Here is a 19,827-nt window from a genome sequence, read left to right on the forward strand (position 1 = left end):
TCTTAAAATAACAGTTGAGCTAAATGAGTCGTGCTGCTAAAATAAAATATTGAGCTAGCTTAAAACCTCTGCAGAAACGATGGCTGAGAGGGACCAGAAACAGTAAATGCTAATAAAGGGCTGTTTAGAACTGTTAAATATTTAGGTAGCACTTGATGGGTAACAGTTCAAGAACCTGATGGAGAGAAAAAGAACATCTTGCTCTGAGAATAATTGCACTTGAAGATGTTATGTAACATCCCATGTGGGTTTCATTTCACCATTGGGAGGGACTCATGGATAGTAAATGGATCTGCACTTGTATAGCACCTTTCTAGTCTTATGATCAGTTAGAGCACTTTTACACTACATGTTACATTCACCCATTCACGCATTGGTGGCCAAGGCTACCGTACAAGGTGCCACCAGCTACTCAGTAAATCATTCTTATATACTCACAAGCTGAAGGAATAACCATCAGGAGCAATTTGGGGTACAGCATCTTGCCCAAGGATACTTTAAGGTGCGGACTGGAGGAGCTCACATATAAAATTGGGGATTTGGGGTACTCCATCAGAAAATATTGACAATCAAATACTTAATTTCCTGCATTCTGGGACTTTTTTGTACCAGTTTGTGCATTTTCTGCATCATGTAAATGTTTCACACACACATACACATTTAATTAATCATGTATATCATTTAACATTTTCATTTCCATATAAATGAGGGACAGACTGAATCAAGAGTCTACGGCCAAGCTAGTGGCCCTGTAAGGAGAATGCAGCCAACAACAGAAGAACCCAAACAGAAAATAGAGGCAGAATGACAGAGGCTAACGGATTTGTTGGAAAAACTGGAGGTGCATTAGCTTTCAGAGTAATGAAGGCCAGAACTTGGGAATTAAGTCGAAAGGCACAAACAAATCCAGAGGGGGAGGAAACAAGTCCAAAAATGATCATGCTGATGAGATCTCAGATAACAAATCTACAGAAAACAAAAAAGAGGGGATAGAAAGGAAAGGCATATTGCACATGGCAGCTTTGACAGAGTATCAGTGGACCTGTGAGTCTGTGGCTGTTGATGATAAGGTAAAACATGCAGGTGTGTATATGGGTGAGGCAGTCAGGTGATGAGAAAATGAGGAAAAGTCTGAGGGCATCTGGTGGTTGGATTGAAAATGACAACAGAGGGGAATATGAAAAGTGTGGAGTACTGACTGGTTCCTAACCTGGGGGTCCCAACCCCCACTATGGGTCACTAAAGCTTTACAGGGGGTCATAAGTCCAATCTTTGGAGTTGTAAAAATGTTTAAAAATATACATATAGGAGACCTGTGTCTCAACATTTATCCATTTCTGCAAAGACAGAAAAGAATATATGAAAATGTTATTTCTAAGGTTTGGATTATTATTAAACATAAAAACTTTAAAATTCAATAATTTAATACAACCCCCCTGCATTTTTGTGTCCCTATTTTGGTTTATTGTAAAATATATCAGTTGTTCTGTACTGTAATTGTTATGCTGTGAATGTTATATAAAATAACCCTAAATATGTTACTTCAGCAGTTGTCAGTTCACTCAGAGATAGAAAAGGGGTCCCTCAAGGAAAAAGGTTGGGAACTGGTTTTTTAGAAGTTATAATTTTACCACGACCGCCATCTCATTTTTGCATGTTAGCATGAATAACGAGGGCTCAAGGAAATGTCATTAGCTTTGGTATTTTGTTCGGATAAATGAAATATTTGACCACATGATGGCTCTAGATTAAAAGTCAGGGGATAAACATTACAGTTTGTCCTGAGGAGGAGATGTACTCCCTAGTGTGGATAAAAACTGTGGATACTACATTTCCCGAATTGAAACTTATTGACGTCTTCCATTAAACTCCCCCTGCTCACCTTCTATCAAACTCTAGTTTGTCATACAGGTTTTCTGTTAAAAAATGTAGACCAAAGCCCAGTTAATCCTGGTGACATCACTATGACATCATCAAGGTTATTTTCTCAGACTTGACAGATCTCCCTTCAGAGTCACAAAAGAAGTTACATGGCTGTTTTAAAAGGTTAAGTAGTACTCCTTGTGCTGAGTAAACTTAAAGTTATTTATAAAATCCATGGAGTGCTCCTTAAAAGCACAACTGACTGTTTAGTCTCTCATTATTAATGAGACCCTTTATTCATCCGATGCAAAAACAAAATACACCACAGTTCATGTCCTTTTAATCAGCCTTAGGTACATCATGACTGGAGTTTGTCTTCATAAAAAAGTCTCCATCCTCATTTAAACTTTGACCTCTGAGTCCACTGAATTAAGTTTAGTACTTAATTCATTTATGTAACTTCATGGCCCATGAAGTTTTAACAGAGTAAAAGATTGAGGTCCAAATAAATCAACTTGAGTGTGGAATTACGAGCTACATTTTGTTAGACTTTACACTTTCACTTTACTGCATTTCAGAATGAAATATTTACTTTTTCGCCTACTACATTTATCTTGCTGCTACCTCAATTACTTGCTAAAATCAGGGCCAGATTAATCTGCCAGGAGGCTCCAGGGCAAAGTTGATTTATGGGTCCCTTTTTAACTCTATGACTCTTGGTGCATTGTGCATGTATTTGATGCTTTTGTGTACCCACTTGATGCAGAGCATACCCAACGTGTTCTCATTGCCAGGTTGTCAAACACCAACACTTTGTCGCGTCTCATTGCCACGCACAAGGCACCCTTTAGTGTCTCTGTGTGATGCACAGCTGTGATGTGGTCAATGTTGTTAATCAATTGAGGGTAGGTTCAGGCAACAAAACTACTTTGTAGGTTAAGAAAAAAGATCAAGTTTTGGGTTAAAATAAGTATGTAAGTTTGTTACATAACAATTAACGGCAATGCGTCACGTGAGTGACATCAATGCTCGTCGATTTTGTAAAGTACGTAATGTCACATTAAAACGTTTTTAACTTTTGATTTCACAAAAGAGACTAACTGTGGTCTCCTGGGTGAAAGTTTTGTTTTGTTTGACCAATCCACCTATCCTCCAACCCACCCCCTATGAGGTCTTTTTTGTTTTTTATGTTATATCAGTTTTGGATTTACACTTAAGTTAGTTGAAAGCTCTGTGTGTCTCATAAACTTGCTAAAGGGTGCTTTTGGCAACTATATACATACAGAGGGGCGTGACAAAGCCTCATTATTTGATAAAGTGGGGATGATAACAGGCTGGCATACCACATACAGTATGTCAGCATCATTATATTTTGCACGGGGTCCCTGAAACCAGCCAGTGGGCTTTTACTGGAATATGTTTTGTGGCAATAAATACTCTACCACACAACGCCTGGTAAAATGGGAAAATTGTTGTTTTCACAATATGGGCAATATGTGAAAATCTTTATATTCTTGGCTTGGATACAGTGCCAAACAGTTTAGCTTAATGTAGTAGTTTTTCTCAACTGTACATAATTCTTGTATTTAGCTTTTTGAAATTTTTGACTTAAGCTTTTTAGCTTTCTGGTTTCACTGTGCTGTATCACCAAGTAAAATTTCAGTGTACGCTGCACATTTGATCTCATTCTTAATTACACAAATAAAATTTAAAGAGCTTTAAAGGTGCTGGTAGGCATATGTTTTATTAGCTGTTAGCAGTTTCATCCAGTCCTGAGCAAAGCTAACCATATTTATATTTAGGCGTAGATGTTGGAGGTGTTGTTCTCCAACTCTTGGAAAATAACTGTATTTACAAACAAAAAAGTATTCCTTTAAGTGATTGATCTGAATACTTCTTCCACTTTTTCCTTTGACTTAGTTAGAAATGTTATCCAGAGGGCTGAAAACAGTGTAAGAGGATACAGAGAAAGTCATGTTCTTGTCTCTCTCTAACTATCAGGCTTTTCACAGGGATCAAACTTCTAGCGACGCACTTTCTCAGATAAATATTTATGACTTAGATGACTTGTGACATGATATTTAGGTTACAAAGAAGCTTCTCTGCGTTTTTCTCAGGAAGCGAGGCTAATATGTTGAAAACCTCCGAAAACAGGAAGAGTTTCATGTCAGATTACACAGTGCTCTCCTCAAAATCTCCTCTAAATGAGAAGGATTCTAAATAATAAGCAACCCCAAACTATTTAGGTCAGTTGGCAGAGAGTTTAGTAACCTGAGGACATGAAATACCACATTCGATCCCTGTTGAAAAACTACCAAAGACAGGAAAGGGTCATGTAGATTGCTATCACCACAGGCCTAAGGGCCGTTCAAGTTTCCTTTTTAAGAAGAACAACAACTGTGAGATCAAAATTACAGCCACATTTCCCAACAGAAGAAATCTAAAGACATGTCACACACAGGCTGAGCTTGAAGGATGCTCCACCCTGTGATGTGACCGTATTCGTGTGTGTCATCACGTCAGGCTGACGGTTTTTGGAGCGGATTTCCTCCATGACTCATTAAAGCCACTTAGCTTGATGTACAATAGGCATAGGTGGGTTGCGAGACAACTGGAACCAAGGCACAGATTCGCATTACACCCCACCACCTTTTACACAGGGGCAAGAAACACAGACTTTGTGTTGGTTTTGCCTTTTTTTGTCATTTGTGTCTTTGTAGTCTTCACATCTTTGTGAGGTTTTGTGTTTCTTTGTGATCATTTTGTGTCTCCTTGCGGTTGCTGTGCCCCTTTGAAGTCAATGTGTATCTCCTTGAGTTGATTTTGTCTTCTTGGTCTTTTTGTGTCCCTTTGTGGTTGTGTTCCCTATTTTTGTAGTTATTTTGTGTCTCTTTCCAGTTTTTTGCATCTATTTGTGGTCATTTTGACTCTCTTCTATGGTAAGTGCGTACTTAGAGCAGTGGTTCCCAACTGGTGGGTCGCAGTCTATAAGTGGGTCGTGGGTCCATTCTGAATGGACAGCTTGTGACACGTAAATGTGTTGTTTGTAAAAATGCATTTTATTTTAAAGTAGGGTAAATTTCTGGCACATAGCTTTTATTTTGAATTGCCATTCCTGTTTATACTTGCAATATATTTTATTGACTGTTCTCAGCCAATGTGTTCTTTAAATTGTGTGAAATAAAACTGAATATGTCTTGATTTATAATGCGTGGACCTTGAACAAATGACTAATGAGAAATCTTTTTCCCGTTACCAGTTGGGAACCACTGAACTAGAGTGACATTTTGCAGGTAAAGGCCAGGTGGCCCCTGACACTGTGCCCTGTAGACCAGTTCAGTAATCAATCCATGACAGCATTAAGGTTAATCCTCTTTAACTTTAGTGCTCTGGGTCACTGAAACAAAAAGTTTGACCTGAATTAAAAAATAAAGTCTCTGATCAAGCTTAGTGGAAAATATTTTCTGTACATTGCATTTTCCATCATGAAGGTTAAATAGAGTTTCTGAGTGCCAGAAATAAAATTCTGGGGGAGAAATTCTGCATTTCAGTCCAAACTACTGACATGTAAACATATTGAGTTGAAAAAATATCTTATAAAATACCAACCAAGTGCAAACTGTAACACTGCCATGCTTAAATCCACAAACTCACAAGACGTAACCTGCAATGTTGATCGTATTTACGGGTTAGTTGACTTGGTGAAGCCTCAATGCCTGATTGCCAAACTCAGGTCAGATCTGTGATGAATGACTCATCAGAATAGGCTAATGGTGATCTAAAATATTGCTTAGTGAAGCAGATTCTCAGTCTAAATCCACAAATCTAAAACACAGCTGAAATAACCAGATTTTGTCCTCTGGTGTATGTTTAAACACTGCTGAGTGGGAATCACCCACACATGAATTTTACATTACATTACAGAGACATAAAGATTAGCTTGTTTTCTACACAACCAGACTTTTTAGACGATAGAAAGTCTAGTTTTTAGATGATTTTTGTCATGTTGGTAGTTGACACTCATTTTATTCATTAAAATTCACTTAGAGCATCAACAACTTAAAAGTGAATCCTATGTGATCTTATGTGATTGCATTCATAGTTAGTGCATATGTTTTACAGGGTGGAAACACATACACACACCCATGGCTTCATGACAAACAAATACGCATGCAGTTCCCCATATTTTTATTTGAATTAGTGTATTCTGACTAATGCGGTCAAGTGTTTCCCACATGCAGCATCATACGATGGAGGACAGCAAGTCAGCTTCCGTTGCGTGAAAACCTTCCAGCCCCAGTTTTGGGGGATTTTCATGTTGTCAAACACTTAAACTGAAGGATTACATGTTCTTCTGTGTGTTGTGGAAACTTTGTGACCTCTTTAGCAGATGAAAAAGATTCAAAACCTCACTGGAAAAACTCAAAAGTCTTAATATTCAAACTAAACAACATGCCGGTTTTGCCACAATTTTTTGGTTAGAGATTTTATCTGGAAAAAGTTAATATTTTAGTTATGTTGCTGGTGTTTTCATCTATGTATACTCAATGTTGTCTTTGAATGTTTTCGCATGAACTGCATTTTGTTCTCAAGCTGTTACACACGCTACAGATACTGTTCTACAAAGAGCTAATTTCACTTTTACATTACTGACTGTTTTAAAGCAAAAAATGTTATTCTGCACAAATGATGTGGTTGATTTAAGGAGTAAATTAGCTTGGCACATCCCACACTGGATTACAAGACACTGCTGTAATTTCAAAATGTGACATAACAACTTCCAGTAACACATATACAAAATCGAAATAAATTCACCAATAATAACATTATATTAAGGCTGTTCTGATACTGGAATTTTAAACTTTGATACAATGCTAGTGTTTTTATAAAGTGCCAGTTTAAGCCATGCAATGTCTCTGAACTCCTGGAAACAATTCGCACACACAGTAGAGATGTTTATTTAACTATATTAACAGTTTACATTTACACTACAGTAGCAAACTTGAACAGAGCAAAGAGAACACTGGGTCCTCTCCAGTGTTATACAAATACAAAATAATCTTGATTAAACAACTATTGGGTGGATTGCCCTTACCTTTACACATGCAACGATGTAATCCCTTCATTCTGTGCCTAACGGCATCAACAGGCAACATTTTATCATGTCCGATACTTTGGTTAATAACCAAATACAGAACCCCAGTAACAGGTCTAAAAACCTGGCCTAAAGTTAGGTTTTTAGCACCTCTGGTTCCCTTGTCTAAAAGTAACAGGTTTTTGGTTAGATTTCTAAATAAGGTCCATGGTTAACAAAAGCTGGGGACTTTCACATTTTGTTCTGCGACATACAATATGTCAGTAAATACCACACTGGTGATTTTTGAATGTTTTATGTGTCTTAAAAAGACGATTGCTAATAAGTGGCTAAGGGAGAAAATAGAACGTCATCAAGCCAAGCCACGTGAACATGGATTTACAGCCTTGTAGTGGTGGCAACGCAACAGTAATGTAGTTTGTTCATGGCCTTACATTAGCTTTTTACTCATGGCGATTGCATTCACAGATTACCACCTTTCTGTTCTTCACATATAAATCCCATCAGCAGCATGTTTTTAAAGTCAGAGTGCCATTCCCTGGCGGCAGACGGATTACCAAAAAAGCAAACAAGGATGCTATTGCTTGAATATCTTAACCATAAACTGCGTCACTACATTTTCCATACATGCAGGAATGTGACATACACTATGAATTATTTCAGTGAGAGGCAGTGTGCCTGCAACACACAGAAACAGGTTGAGGTGCATTAAATTTACTGTTTGTGGATTTAGCAGCTGCTCATATTCTTATCTTATTCTCTTTATACAAGAATACAATCGTAGTTGTGCTGCGGTCATAACCTTCAAACAAATGTGAAAACAGAGATTATTGTACAGGAATGCTTTCATCAAACACAAGGAAACACCTGATTCTGCAACTAATGAAGAAATATGTTGGGCTGTTGTAAGTTAGACTATTTTTTTATACGATGGATTAGAAAACAAAGAGGAGGAGGATCTTGGTAAAAGGCAGAGCGGCAACATTTCTCAAAAGCGGGGTTGTACAAGTTTTGGCAAAAGAAATGGAGGCATTCTACAGAACTAATCACTGACTTCCTTCATTTTAAAAAGGGGCTCCAAGTATTATTGTGCTGCAGGATTTATGTTTATTTTGGCAAGTAAATGAGTGCCCTCTGAGACTTTCTTAGCAAGAGTCAAGTTCCATGGAAAGCCAGTGACACTCTATTTGCCAAGGTGTTTTTTTTTTTTTGTTTGTTTGTTTCGTTATCAGTCAGCCCAGAAGTTAGCATTGCCCTGGTTTCCTTGCCAAAAAGCTTATAGCATTTTTCATTGGACGTTTAATGTCCCAAACAACCTCCATGGTTTCATTATCCACTTTTTACAAACCACATTTTTAAAGACACTTAGAAGCTTAAAAATCCACAAGTGGGGTGTTTACTGATGTATTATATGTCTAAGAACAAAAGGTGAAAATCTTAACCACAGACTTTATTTCAAGCCTCTAACAAAAAACACATTCAACAAACCCATCATCGTAGAGACAAGGAAACTGGGAATGCAAAAATGCCAAGTTGTTTTCGGGTTTTAAAGCTTATTCCTGCAGCTCTACTGGCTTGATTTTAAATTTATGAATTTTTAAAATGTATAAAATGTTGTTTATGTAATTTATCCAAAACAATACCTTTCACAGGTGAGGATTTACTGCTTTTCTTTATTTTTCATCACTTTTAATTCATCTGGACATGCTCAAATGGAAGGACAGAGGACACACGCAATATGGTGACAAATACAGTGCTGAATTCTGACCATGGCCTTTGGATGGTTTTGAGTTTTAGACTGTTGTTGTTTTTAAAAAGGTAATTTGAAGAGAATTTGAAATAGATCTTAAAGGTCCAGTGTGTATGATTTAGAGACATCTAGTGGCAGAAATCAAATGTAATATTCATAACGATGTTTTAATTAGTTTATAATCACCTGAAAATAAGAATGTTATGTTTGTGTTATCTTAGTATGAGCCATTTTTATCTACTCACAGACCAGGTCCTCTTCCACAGAGTCCGCCATATTGCCCTACAGTAGCCTGGAACGACCAAATCAAACACCGGCTCTAAATAAGCCCATTTGTGTTTTCTTGCCAGCCATCGTAGTTCTCTTGCACGCTTGGCACATGGAGAGAAGTTTCAATTCTGCAACTTCACAGGGAGATGTCACTGAATCCCTTACACTGGACCTGTAAATAAAAGTAAAAAGGTATTAGCAGAAAAATACAGTCAAAGTATCAAAAGCAAATGTTTGTCAGCTTTACATGATTATATCACTGTGTCATTTTTATTAAAGTAGTATGAAATATCTAGAAATACCACCATACTGTTGTATGTCTCTGTGCACCAGTCAAGTTGCACTTATAGTTTACATCCATGTCTGTGAAAACATGGTTGTTTCACACACAGAAGATTTACACAATCAGCACAGGTCGAATGTGGGCACCAAAGATTTGTGTCGCAATTCAGTATCTGACCAAATGTCTCCCCCTCTGTTCCTGACTTATGACACTGAGTAATGACTGGAAAAGTGTTTTTGCAGAACATTATATCACTGAACTTTGACTTCTTGGATATAAAATGTCAGAACTTCATCATTATATCCTATCAGACATCTGTGTTAAATTTGAGCACATAAATTCTTGAGTTATGGCAAAACATTTTTTATAAGGCCACTGTGACTTTGACCTTTGACCTTCAACCTCCAAAATCAAATAACTTCATCCTTGAGTCCAAATAAATGTTTTTGCTAAATTTCAAGAAATTCCGTCATGGTGTTCTTACAATATCGTGTTCATAACAACGGGCTGGAAGCATGGAAGTACACACAGACAACCAGAAAACATAATGCCTCTGGCCTGACGTATAAAACGTCTCAAGCAAAATGCAAATAGCCTACCTCGACGCTGAACCTGAAAATGTTAAGTAAATGTACTTAGTGACTTTCCCCCACTGGGCATTTGTCACTGTCTTCTGACATTTTGAACACCAAACGACTGAGCGATACTGAAAATAATTAGGCATATTGATTATCTCGAGTGATACACTGCAGTCCAACCTCATTACATATTTGGCTACATTAACATCTGTATTTAGAGCTGCTGAAATAACCACTATGACTCAGTATTTAACAGGGAATATGTAATAAGATTTTCACAATAGAAAAAGTCTGATCAAATAAAAATGATATCAATACTTTTGCAGTTCTTGTTTTCTAAAATAGTGGGCAAAAGCATGTTTTCCATTTGTGTGGCTTTACATGATGATTCATGTGTTAAGATGAGTGTACAGGTAAGTTTAAAGACAAAAATAAAATATTTATAATGACCTTTTATGGGTATCTTGTGACATGTTCTGTGTTAGTCAGACACTAAATTCTGCGTACACTTTTATAGCCCCAGTCTACTGCAGTGACCACAGACGGAGATAATGCATTTTAAGTGCATTTGCAATAAATGAATTACCTTTCTGACATTAAAGAAAACTATAAACTGTGCAGGGATGGCTGGTACATCCCATGATTCACTATGAACTGAGGGACATTCCAGTCGGCATTGGAGTTTCCGAGCCCTGGCATCACTTAAGTGGTTTGTTTTTTTAAGAGTCTGCCAGCTCCCTTTTGTCTGCAGCAGGGATGAGCAGCGGTGGTTTACCTCTCAGAGAGGTGTTGTGTTTTGTCTTTTAAGGTCGGCGGGAGACAGACACCCTCAATGCTGCTCCTCACTGTAAACATAAGTCACGCTGTAATGAATGTGCGATGGCTGGAGAGTCAGAGCAGGCTAAGTGCACTGACGGCTCGTGTGTGTTCTCAATGTCCATCAACCCTCTGTTGTTCTTCACCATTTACAGTCATCCCTGTTTGGGACAAAGCTGGAACATAATTTTCCAACCATATATTTATGTGTTTAATCAAACATTCTGCAGCTTTTTCACCAAACCTTTGGCCAGCTCATAAGAACCTTTCCACTTGTTATAAATATTCTTTGTCAGATAGTTTCTTCAAGTGTTGAAGACATAAATAAGAGTCTTTGAAATTAGCACAAAAAAGGTTCCTGGAAAGAGCCTAAAATCAAAGGAGTGATGCAGACCTAACTCATAGTTAGTGGAAGTTTTTAAGTTTATCATCTGCTGTCATCTCAGTAGGGGGTGTAAGTGCTGACACTGTGACCACATTCCCAATCCCCCACACCACACAGACAGAATTAATTTGGAAATGCTACAGGGGAGCATGAGCATGGCTTTTCCGGTCACAGAAATCCCTCTGCCTCAGATGACGTGATTCCATCAGCCAAGGGCACAGGTTTCAAAATATTTTATTCTTGATTTGATTAACTTATCCCACTTTCAAAGCACATGCTCAATTTGATGGATGTGGTTCTTAAAAATGGCTGAACGGTTAGTTTGTCTCAGGTCTGTTTTAAATATACAGTAAATTTGTGGACACAATGCAGGAGCTAGCAGAGCATGACTGTTGAGTCTGAGGTCTTGGTTTGTATTAAATTATTATGCAGAGCTTCAAACTAATCGTGATTTATTGGAGAAGTTTGCAGCTTCAATTAAGTTTTGTGCATCATTGCAAATAATGGCAGGTCACAAGCTTTAAAACACAACAGCACAACTCAGCAGCAAGAGGTAAAGACGTGTAAGTAAACTGCTGTGAGTAAATTACACTGGAGTGAAATTTGAGTAAAAAAAACCCACAAAAATCTACAAAAAAACCCTAATAAAATGTTTTAAATGCTCATAACTCATAAAAATGATGAAAAAACCCACTCACATTATGAATACAAAAACAAGATCAACATATTGAAAGGATGCCAGAGGAGGGCCCAAATTACAAAATCATACACACACACACACACACACACACACACACACATACATACCCACACTCTAAATATTATATACATATATAATGTTTAAACGTAGTGTCTCCTTTACTTTAAATAACCCACAGAAGACACTGTAAAAGGTATTATGTCATAGGTAGACATGAAAAGTGCTCACAAGTGAGATTTAGCAATTTTCTATTGTAAGGAGGAAATTTTCTGGAGAGAGATTTTTTAAAACGTAATTTTGCAAAGCTGTAATGAAACTACTACTACTACCATTCTGCAACTGGATACTGGACTTCCTCACATGCAGACCCCACAGAGTTTGAATTGGCAGTCACACCTCCTCTACATTAGTGCTCAACACTGGAGCCCCCCAGGGCTGTGTGCTCAGCCCCCTCCTGTTCACACTGTACACCCATGACTGCACTCCCACACATCAGGAGAACTCTGTTTTGAAGTATGCAGACGACACCACCATCATTGGCTGTGTTACAAACAACGATGAGAGTTCATACTCGGAGGAAATCAACAATCTTGCAGAGTTGTGCACAGAGAACAACCTACTGCTCAACATCAGTAAAACCAAGGAGCTGATTGTTGATTTTAGTAAGAAGGAGGTAAAGACACACACCCCTGTCTACATCAACGGAGCTGAGGTGGAGCAGGTGAACAGATATAAGTTCCTTGGAATTACCATCACTGAGAACCTATCTTGGTCATCACACATCACCACCCAGGTAAAAAAAGCACAGAAAAGGCTCTGCTTCCTACGGAAACGTAGGAAGGCTAAATTCCAGAGCAAGATCCTGGTTTACTTCTACAGAGGAGCAACAGAGGGCATACTGACTGGAAACATCACCAACTGGCATGGTTCGTGCACGGCCCAGGACAGTAAGGCGCTACAGCGGGTGAATAAAACTGCCTAGAACATCACTGGTTCCCATCTGCAGGGCATCAGTGACCTCAGTGAAGTGAGGTGTCTGCACAGAGCCCAAAAGATGCTGAAAGACAGCAGCTACTCCAGCCAGAGTCCGTTCACCCTGCTGCCATCTGGAAAAAGATACAGAAGTATCCGCTGCCGAACCACCAGACTACAGAGCAGCTTCTTTCCCCAGGCTGTGAGACTCCTTAGCTCATCTCAGCAGGATTTAGGGTCAACTTTAATTTAATTTGTCCTTTAACGACATTTAAGAAAAATGACAAATAAATCTACCTTGTACCTTGTAATTTAGCACTACTTTATTGGAGCAAAAACTTAGAGACCATATTTTAAATCTAGTAAATACAGCACAAACAATTTGTATGAATGGATATTTTTTTAATTTGGAATTTGGGTAAACAATCCCTTGTATAAAAGGTGGAAATGTTTAAACATGACAGGGAAAAATGATAACAGCTCAAAACTTTAACTTTTAGGCACGATGAAAGCATAATTTGGCTATGTTGTTCCTTTTGACACGATTAGGCCAATTTCTTATTACATCCAGAGTCAAAGCTTTCTGATACGAGTACATCAAACTGTTGCATTTATAAGTTTTTGCATCCAAATATGAGTCACGTCTAATTGGGTGAGAAAAGTCTACTGTCTCTGTACAGTATATGATCGGTCTATCTTTCGTCACCCGCCAGTCAAGCTGACCTCCTGACGGGCTGTCGCAACTATTACGCAGGGCTGTGATGACGCAAACATGAGACATGCAGTGGAGAAAGAAAAACAAATCTGTTTGTATATCGCTCAGAGCGAGACCCCATCCATCCATACATCCCGTCAGTCTGCTGGGTGTTTCACTATATTAGAAACAGCCCGCCTCTAAGTTCACAGCTGTGCGCAACGACCTTTGGCTAACTGTATCTGGATTACTGGAAAGCAAAGGGGATGAGACTACCAAAGAAAATACCCCTGCTGACTCCTTATTTTCTGCTACAGGGGGTTAAAAGGGAAATGCACTCCCAAATCCACAACAGACCAAAGGAAATATCGCCAACAAACTCCAGCCTCTGGGTGTATCTGGCGATGGAGAGCCCAAACTTTACGCACGGAAATGTACCCATTAACGAGACGCTGGTTCAGCACTCAAAAGCGACCAGGCTTGAAACAGCAATCGCTTTACCGATTTTTATGTTTGCTGGAGGCGCCATTGGGAATTTGACTGCAATAATCGTCCTTTCAGTTTCACGACAGGAGAGGAAATCTTCAGCCTTCTACACGCTGGTGTGCGGTCTGGCGGTGACAGACCTGCTGGGCACCTGCCTGGCCAGTCCGCTCACCATAGCCAACTACCTGGACCAAAACGTGCTTAAGGGTCATCGTCACGTCTGCGAGTTTCACGCATTTTTGTTGCTGTTTTTCGGGTTAACAGGACTGAGCATCATATGCGCCATGGCAGCGGAGCGGTACCTGGCTATATGCTGCCCGTACACCTACCAGCGATGGGGAGTGGACCGACGCTTTGCGCAAAAGTTCCTTTTCTTCATTTACATCAGTCACATCTTCTTCTGCTGCCTCCCGATGATGGGCATGGCGAGGAGTGAGCTACAGTCGTCCGGCACCTGGTGCTTCATCGAATGGGGGACGCAAAACTCTGTGGCCGCCGCGTACTCCGTCCTGTACGGCGCGGTCAGCCTGTTGCTCATCCTGGGCACCATCGTGCTGAACCTGGCGGTGTGCGGAGCGCTGCTGCTGATGCGGCAGAGGATCGTGCAGCGGCCCGTCACCAGAGGCAGCGTCCGGGAGAGGTGGAGGGCTCTGTCCTCGGCCGCAGAGACGCAGATGATTGCGGTGCTGGTGATGACCTCCGCGGTGGTGCTGGCCTGTTCGGCTCCGTTGGTGGTGAGTCTGTGTGGAACTGTACTTTAGCAGTAAATAGTTAAGGATTATGCATCCATATTGTCTATGCAAATGTATGGAGCAACAAAATCTGAAATTTCTCTTTATTTTTTCACCTTCTAACGAAAACAAAAGGGGAAAACACAGAGTTTACATGTAGCTTTGTTATGTTCTTGGATGTCTTAACTGTATGTTGAATTGGTGATTGAAAAAGTATCCAGAAGTAGCAGTGTAAAACACTCAAAAAAAGTAAAACTCATTCATTCAGAACATGTGAAAGTACAATAAAATGCACTTAAATATAAAAGTATGACTGTTTAATTACTGTTACTTATGCATTATTGTGTAAACAAAATTTTAATGTTGAAGCTGGCATACATGTTTTTGTAAGACAAATGTTTATCTGCAGAGGAACTAGTAACCAAATCTGTCAGATAAACAAAATGGAATAGTATTATAACTGGCATTAAATGGGAGAAAAACCTTTACAAGTAACACAATAATGCGAGTACAGTCAGTAAATGCAGGTTCACCACTCATCTGATATTTTCTCACTGTTGTAATGATTGAGGTATTTATAGTTTACCAAGTCATTTTATACTATAAATTCTATTAACTCTAACCACACAAGATAAACTCTCTAAAATCCAAAAACGTTGTTGATGTCATGACAAGTTTGAGACTTAATTTTAAGACAGAGTAGCTCATGTTCACAAATATTTATTGAACTTTCCTAGGTCATGGGAATTATGTATTGGGAGTCTTAATTTAATTTAGGTGGTATTCTGAATTAAAAACACATCAGTCAAACACATTGGTAACAAGTGATTGAGTGTTCTTGCTCACTTTTTATAAGAATATAAATAGTGATAACCTTGATTTGTGTTGGGAAACCTGGAAAATTATGAAAAAGAGACCATGACCCTGTATATATTTGTAGACATTACAGCATTTTTTATACTCCTATTTACAGGATGAAGATCTGAGCCATATTAACTTTTTTGTATGTTTTCTTTTTCTCCTTAAGATCCGTGTGTTTGCTAACAGCGTCATGCTGCGAAATGACCCCAGTGCTGATCTGGCTGCCATCCGGATAGCCTCTGTTAACCCCATCCTCGACCCCTGGATCTACATCCTCCTCAGGAAATCTCTGTTCCAACGGTTACTCAGCTTATCAAGGCGAGGCAGCAGCACTCGCAGTAGTTCATCTCCTACGACACAAAGGAATCCGTTTTATCCTGAACTCATGAGGGACAGCAACGTGTTCACCCAGCTGATGTGCAATGCAAACATCATAACTCAGCTGCCTGCCAGCATCAAATTCACTGCATACGATGCAGAGGGCCTTCACCAGACTTAAACCACACTGAAGGTGAGATCGACATCTATGAATATTTGATGCTCTCTCGGGCTGCAAGCAGCTTGATGCAGGGACTTTGTCCCAGAGCTGCTGTCAGTGGGATGAAGACTGTGACGTTTCTGTGGACCCGCAGCTGGACAGTCACAGGACCCTCAAAACTCGTGCAGGATTATTTATTAAATAAAAGTGCTCTGCCTCTGTATGTAACAGCTCCTTAAGTGAGACAGGATGGATGAGCAGAAAACAACTCAGTTGTTGTTACCAAAATGCAACAATAAGACTTTCACTGTGTGCCAATCTGGCTGCCTCCCAACCATCACACCCATATAAAGTCCCTCACCCTCTCACCCTCACATCACCTCCCCCTTAGCTCCTCCCTCCACCAGTCCGTCCTCCACATCACGTGAATTAAGCTACAGGAAAAGTATACAGCTCCTTCAGTTTGCTGTCCTCACCTGGAGACTGTGCTCATTTGACCTGAGACTCCTGGAAGGTCCAGTGTTATAAGTTTTCCTTTAACCCTTTAACACCTGGAGTGTCATCAGCTTTGTGCTGCATTCAGATGCTGCTCAAAACATTTAAACCTCTGAAACCTGAGAAAATTGGTATGATTTCTTTTAAATACACAGGGAAGAACGCAATGACCAACTCGGCAAGAAATGTCCAGTAAACTGCAAAAAATGTATAAAAGATGCAAAGAAAATGATCTGAAAATAAGATGGGGTGAAAATTAGATATAGAGATAGAGAAAAATGTCAAGAAAACTATAAGGCTAACAATTACAGATTTAAAATGTCACAAAAATACATATTTATTTTATGTTAACCTTCTTTAAGGACATTTTTATCTGTTTGATTTTTTTATTTTTTTTTACAAATTGTGGGCCAATTTTAGTTTTTGTTGCCGTCTTCCCATGTTTTTGAAAGAATTTCAGCCTGGTTTCAAATGGTTAACAGAGATAACAGTGCATGGACATCAGAAGAGTCGCCTGGTAAAATGCTTAACTATTTTTCTGAGATGTTTTTTTTTTTTGTGATGTCCCAGGAAGTTCAGACCCCCACAATTCTCCCTCAGCTGCAGACATGTCCATGGGGAACCTTTGTGCAGTAAGTTCTGTATCAGGAGAGACACATTAAGCTCAACGAAGCACTTACTACTGATTTATGTTTGTAACAAAAATCTTGGATTGAGCCTTGGTGTCATTGTCTGACAACCGTTTGACAGTTTTAATCTTGAATGGAACTCATGTCGCTGTCGACACAGTTTGTGGTGACAGCTTGGACCCCAGTCGGGGCCTCAGTAATATATTTCACCTTAAGTAATGATTTAAAGTTCCAGTGTGTAGGATTCACAGGCAACTAAAACTTCTCCTGTGTGCCAAGTGTGTAGGAGAACTGTGGTGGCCGACGCAAAAACATGAATGGGACTATTTTCATGCATGAATTATAACTACCTCAGACAAGATTTTGTTTCTGATCTTTTTTTAAATTCCTCTGCAGTTATAAAAAACTTAGGGAAAAAATGGTTTTTAAAGTTGTTTTTTGCATGTCCACTTGGGTGGGCATGAAAAAAAAACAGTTATTCTTTAAACAATAAAAATACACTTTTAATGCCGATAAGCTTGCATGTTCACATATGTACCTCATTGCTTCTGTAACACTGCAAATCTCCCCACTGTGGGACTAATAAACAATTATCTTATCTTATCTTATTAAAACCTATTCTAAAAGTGTTCAATGCAATCAATGCAAAAGAAACCTTGCTCCTGACTCTTCAGCCTCTTCCCTCTTTTTCAACTCCTTGTCAAAATATTGTTTTTGCTACAAAAACTAAAAGTTGCATCCTATTAACAAAAATCAATTGATTAGAAACTAAAAAGTCACTGCAGAAGAAAGATTTACAAGAGCAACACAGTTGTAATAGTATTGATTGTATAGTTGAAATATATCCATGGATGCATGGTGTCCAGTTTAATGGACAGATGATCAATCATAATTTCCTCCCAACATAAAATCAATACTTGGGAATTTTAACAGTATTACTATTTAGATGATACCAAATTTTATCTACCTGCAAGGGTCTCCTTCTAATGAATGATTGGTAAGATATTTTTTCACTGCAGAACATTTCATGCACTACATCTTGGTTTTGAGAGATTTGTGTTGCACTTACAACAACAGAACAGTGGGGGCAGTGTGTGGTGTGATGCACCAGGGTCCACTGCTTACACAGAGCTATAGCGTCAAAGCCAATGCTTCATACAAGACAATGGCTTATTAAGAAGCTGTCATCTGTAGTGACTACGATTCATGAAAGCGTTACAGCCAGTGTTTGGTTTGTCCTTTCTGGGACACTGTAGACACAAAGTGGCAGAATCTTTAGAAGAGGACCCACCTCACATGTAGGTATAAACGCCTCACTTTAAGGTAACAAAAACGCAACCATTTTTATTTTGGGGTGGTTATAAACTAGTGAAAATATATCTATGAATATTATTTACAATTTCTGCCAAAAGACGCTCCTAAATCCCACAGCTGAACTTTTAAATTTAACCACAGCGATCCTTACAATGCAATAATTACAAATGAAAAGATTCAACTTTATACCTTTTTTGGAGCACATGGCAGCCTCTAGATCACCAGAATTTTTTTTTTTTAAACCCAGCATGTAAGCAGTTAGTAACAGGCTCTATGCTGGTGTCCAGTCTGCAGACTTCATCCGTGTCCCTGCTGAACTTACCTGTTCACTCACTGTCATAAACCGGGAAGAGTGCAGTTTACAGAGTTTCATCCATGCAGGGTGGCAACATCCAGGCATCATGATCGGGAGAGGGCTGGTGACTGAGCTCTACCTGCAGGACTTTCTTTACATGATGTTCCTCACAGAAACTCCTGCAGATTTCTTTCTCTGAACAGGAGACTTTTCCACAGCAGACATTTTGACTAGTCATTGTGGGAAAAGCTCAGGTGAAACGATAACATGAACGATGGCTCAGTTACATTTAGCGTCCTGGTAAGCTACTCCAGTGAGTCAGCATGCACAATACCAGGGCCTCACCTAAGTGGAATGCAGCCATTATTAATGTAATTAAATGCACCTGTGCTTCTCCCACTCTGACCTGTCAAGATGTCTGCCATGAAGAGGCAGAGAACTGACGCACGACAGCCTCTGTTTATAAAAACAAGAGAATAAAAAGGTGATTTCTTCAGGAATATTGTGTACAAAAAAAACTGATCGAGTGTACATGAAATCCATAAAACTCTCAAAAAAACGCTTATTATTTAACCCCTTGAAACCAGAGCAAATTAACTTTCTTTCTTTCAAGAACATGGAAAGATGATGAGCACCTTAACAAGAAATAACGCCAAAAAAAAAAAAAAAGATACAAGAAAATTACCTGAAGGAAAAAAAAGGAAAAAAGAAAAATGAAATAAAAACAAACAAGGAAATAAGCTGAAAAATTAAAGATGTAAAGAAAAAAGTAAGACAATTGTATATATATAAAGTTACAATAATTGTTATTATAGTATTATGGACAGTTTCCCTATTTTTGCTTATTTAAAGCAAATTTTCAGGTCACCTTTTGCTGATCTCTTGCAATTTGCGGCAGTTTTTTTGAGAAAGTTGCTCATGTCCTTTTTTCATGTTTTGGAAAGAAATCAACCAATTTACCTAGGTTTGAAAGATTTTAATGTTTGTGGAAGTTATCTGGACAGAGCACAAGAAAACGGATGTCTATCCAGGTTTCAAAGAATGAAATTGATGCTGCATTAAATCTTTTTTGGCCACCAGGTGGCTCCAACTACAAAAGAAAAAGTAGTCTTGTTTCCAAGAGCCTGATGAA

General features: G+C 38.9%; 1 protein-coding gene across 1 annotated transcript; it reads left to right on the forward strand.

The window, feature by feature from the left end:
- The first annotated feature begins 13,561 nt into the window (after positions 1-13,561).
- On the forward strand, positions 13,562-17,597 carry LOC121963277 (prostaglandin E2 receptor EP4 subtype-like). Its single transcript, XM_042513590.2, has 2 exons — positions 13,562-14,626; positions 15,651-17,597. Exons 1-2 carry the CDS (start codon positions 13,673-13,675, stop codon positions 15,981-15,983), a joined length of 1,287 nt encoding a protein of 428 aa, XP_042369524.2. The 5' UTR covers positions 13,562-13,672; the 3' UTR covers positions 15,984-17,597.
- The last annotated feature ends 2,230 nt before the right edge of the window (positions 17,598-19,827 follow it).

Source organism: Plectropomus leopardus, chromosome 5, assembly GCF_026936395.1.
Source record: "Plectropomus leopardus strain MGB_pleo_1.0 chromosome 5, ASM2693639v1, whole genome shotgun sequence".
NCBI lineage: Eukaryota > Metazoa > Chordata > Actinopteri > Perciformes > Serranidae > Plectropomus > Plectropomus leopardus.